General features: G+C 58.1%; 1 protein-coding gene across 1 annotated transcript in view; it reads right to left on the bottom strand.

Moving 5' to 3' along the window:
• The window catches only part of EMH_0041920 (uncharacterized protein), a gene marked incomplete at both ends in the record, with an annotated part of 9,945 nt that overhangs the window by 2,979 nt on the left and 5,011 nt on the right, over positions 1-1,955 (bottom strand). Inside the window, one exon of the mRNA XM_013495677.1 lies at positions 29-1,945. Coding sequence (XP_013351131.1) covers positions 29-1,945 — 1,917 coding nt within the window. The remainder of the gene's footprint in view (positions 1-28; positions 1,946-1,955) is intronic.

The raw sequence follows: 1,955 nt of genomic DNA, 5'->3' as shown, positions 1-1,955 counted from the left end.
TGAGGGCCCTTCTCTTATGTAGCTTGACCAATGGACTCTTTGCCTTCAGAGCCAGTGATGCAGGTGACCCTGCTGGTGCGGTGTATAGACAGCTCTCCACGTTTATGTTTAAACAATCACGACGCTGCTGCTGCTCCTGCTGCTGCTCCTGCTGCTGCTGCTGCTGCTGCTGCTGCTGCTGCTGCTGAGGAGATGTTGCTGCTAGCTGCATACCCGCTATCACTGCTTGGGCTGTCTGTAGACACCGTATAGACTCTGTACTACAAACAACAACAGGAATACCTTTACACGTTGCTGCTGCTGCTGCTGCTGCTGCTGCTGGTGCTGCTGCTGCTGCTGCTGCTGCTGCTGTGCAGCCGCTGCAGCGCCGCAGCTGCTGCTGCGCTTGTCTTATCCTTACCCCCACAGCAACCGACTGTCTCCATCCTGCCTCCGTGAGGGACCCTGGCTGCCCCCCAAAGGGCCATATAGTTTTCTCGCTGTCTCCTTCTGCTGCTGCATTCTTGCTGCTGCTGCTGCTGCTGCTGCTGCTGCTGCTGCTGCTGCTGCTGCTCTTGCTGCTGTTGGGGGCGGTGGGGGTGTCTACAGACTCCTCCCGATCCCCTGGCTTCTCTGCTGTCTTTTCTTCTGCTGCTGCACCCGACTTGCTGCTGCTGCTGTTGCTGCTGCTGCTCTTGCTGCTGCTGCTGCTGCTGCTGCTGTTGTTGTTGGCTGCATCACCCGCAGTTTCTCCTTTTTCGTCTGGCTTACCGTCAGTTGCTGCAGCAGCATCTTCTGCTGCAGCAGCACCTGCTGCTGCTGCAGCTGCTGCACCTTCTGCTGCAGCAGCATCTTCTGCTGAAGCAGCACCTGCTGCTGCTGCTGCACCTTCTGCTGCAGCAGGACCTTCTGCTGCTGCAGCAGCACCTTTTGCTGCAGCAGCATCTTCTGCTGCAGCAGCAGCACCTTCTGCTGCAGCAGCAACTCGGACCTTGGGGGCCCTTGCCCCGTGTCTCATGAAGACAACAGTGCCTAGATGCTTAGCAGCAAAGCCTGCAACAGTGAATCCTGTTGCTGCTGCTGCTGCTGCTGCTGCTGCTGCTGCTGCTTCATACGAGTCATAGAAACTATCATAAGGCCCAGAGATAGAGCAGCAATCGAAGCATTCGCAGTCGTCTCCATGCTCGTCAACTTCGTATGCATCCTGCTGCTGCTGCTGCTGCTGCTGCTGCTGCTTTTGCTGTTGCTGCTGCTGCTGCTGTTGCTGCTCCTGCTGCTCTTCTAGCTGCTCGTGCTGCTGCTGCTGCTGCTGCTGCTGCTGCGGGCTGCCGCCTTCTTCTTCATGAACCCCCAACATTGCGAAGGGTACGATGCTGCTGCTGCTGTTGCTGCTGCTGCTGTTGTTGCTGCTGCTGCTGTTGCTGCAGCTGGGGGGACGAGCTGGCAGCGCACTGCAGCAAGTACTTAGGGAGCTGTTGCGGCTGCTGCCTCGGCCCGCCGCTGCTGCTGCCGCTTCAGCTGCAGCAGCAGCAGCAGCAGCTGACTGCATGCTGATGCTTATACGAATGCTGCTGCTGCTGCTGCTGCGGCTGCTGCTGCTGCTGTTGAAGCAGACGTCCCTTGGCAGCTGCAGAAGCGGAGACAGACGAGGAGGCCTGTAGAGTTGTTTGCTGCAGAACAGCAACACGTGCTGCTGCTGCTGCTGCTGCTGCTGCTGCTGCAGCTGCTGCTGTTGTTGTTGATGTTGGAGCTGATGTTGCTGTTGCTGCTGTTGCTGCTGCTGCTGCTGAAGCAGCTGGAGAGCAAGCCGGGGGCTGGTGGCAGTGCTGCTGCAGTAGCTGCTGCGATGCTGCTTCTGTCTGTGTTTCTGCTGCTGCAGGTGTATTTGTTGCTGTTGCTGTTGCTGCTGCTGCTGCTGCTGCTGCTGCTGCTGCTGCAGTTGTTGCTTATTCAGGTGTACATGCAGCTGCGTATAG

This window comes from Eimeria mitis, genomic scaffold, assembly GCF_000499745.2.
Source record: "Eimeria mitis Houghton genomic scaffold, Emh_scaff1694, whole genome shotgun sequence".
Classification (NCBI taxonomy): Eukaryota; Apicomplexa; class Conoidasida; order Eucoccidiorida; family Eimeriidae; genus Eimeria; species Eimeria mitis.
Note: the sequence above shows the minus strand (reverse complement) of the source record. Positions and strands in the feature narration are given on the sequence as shown.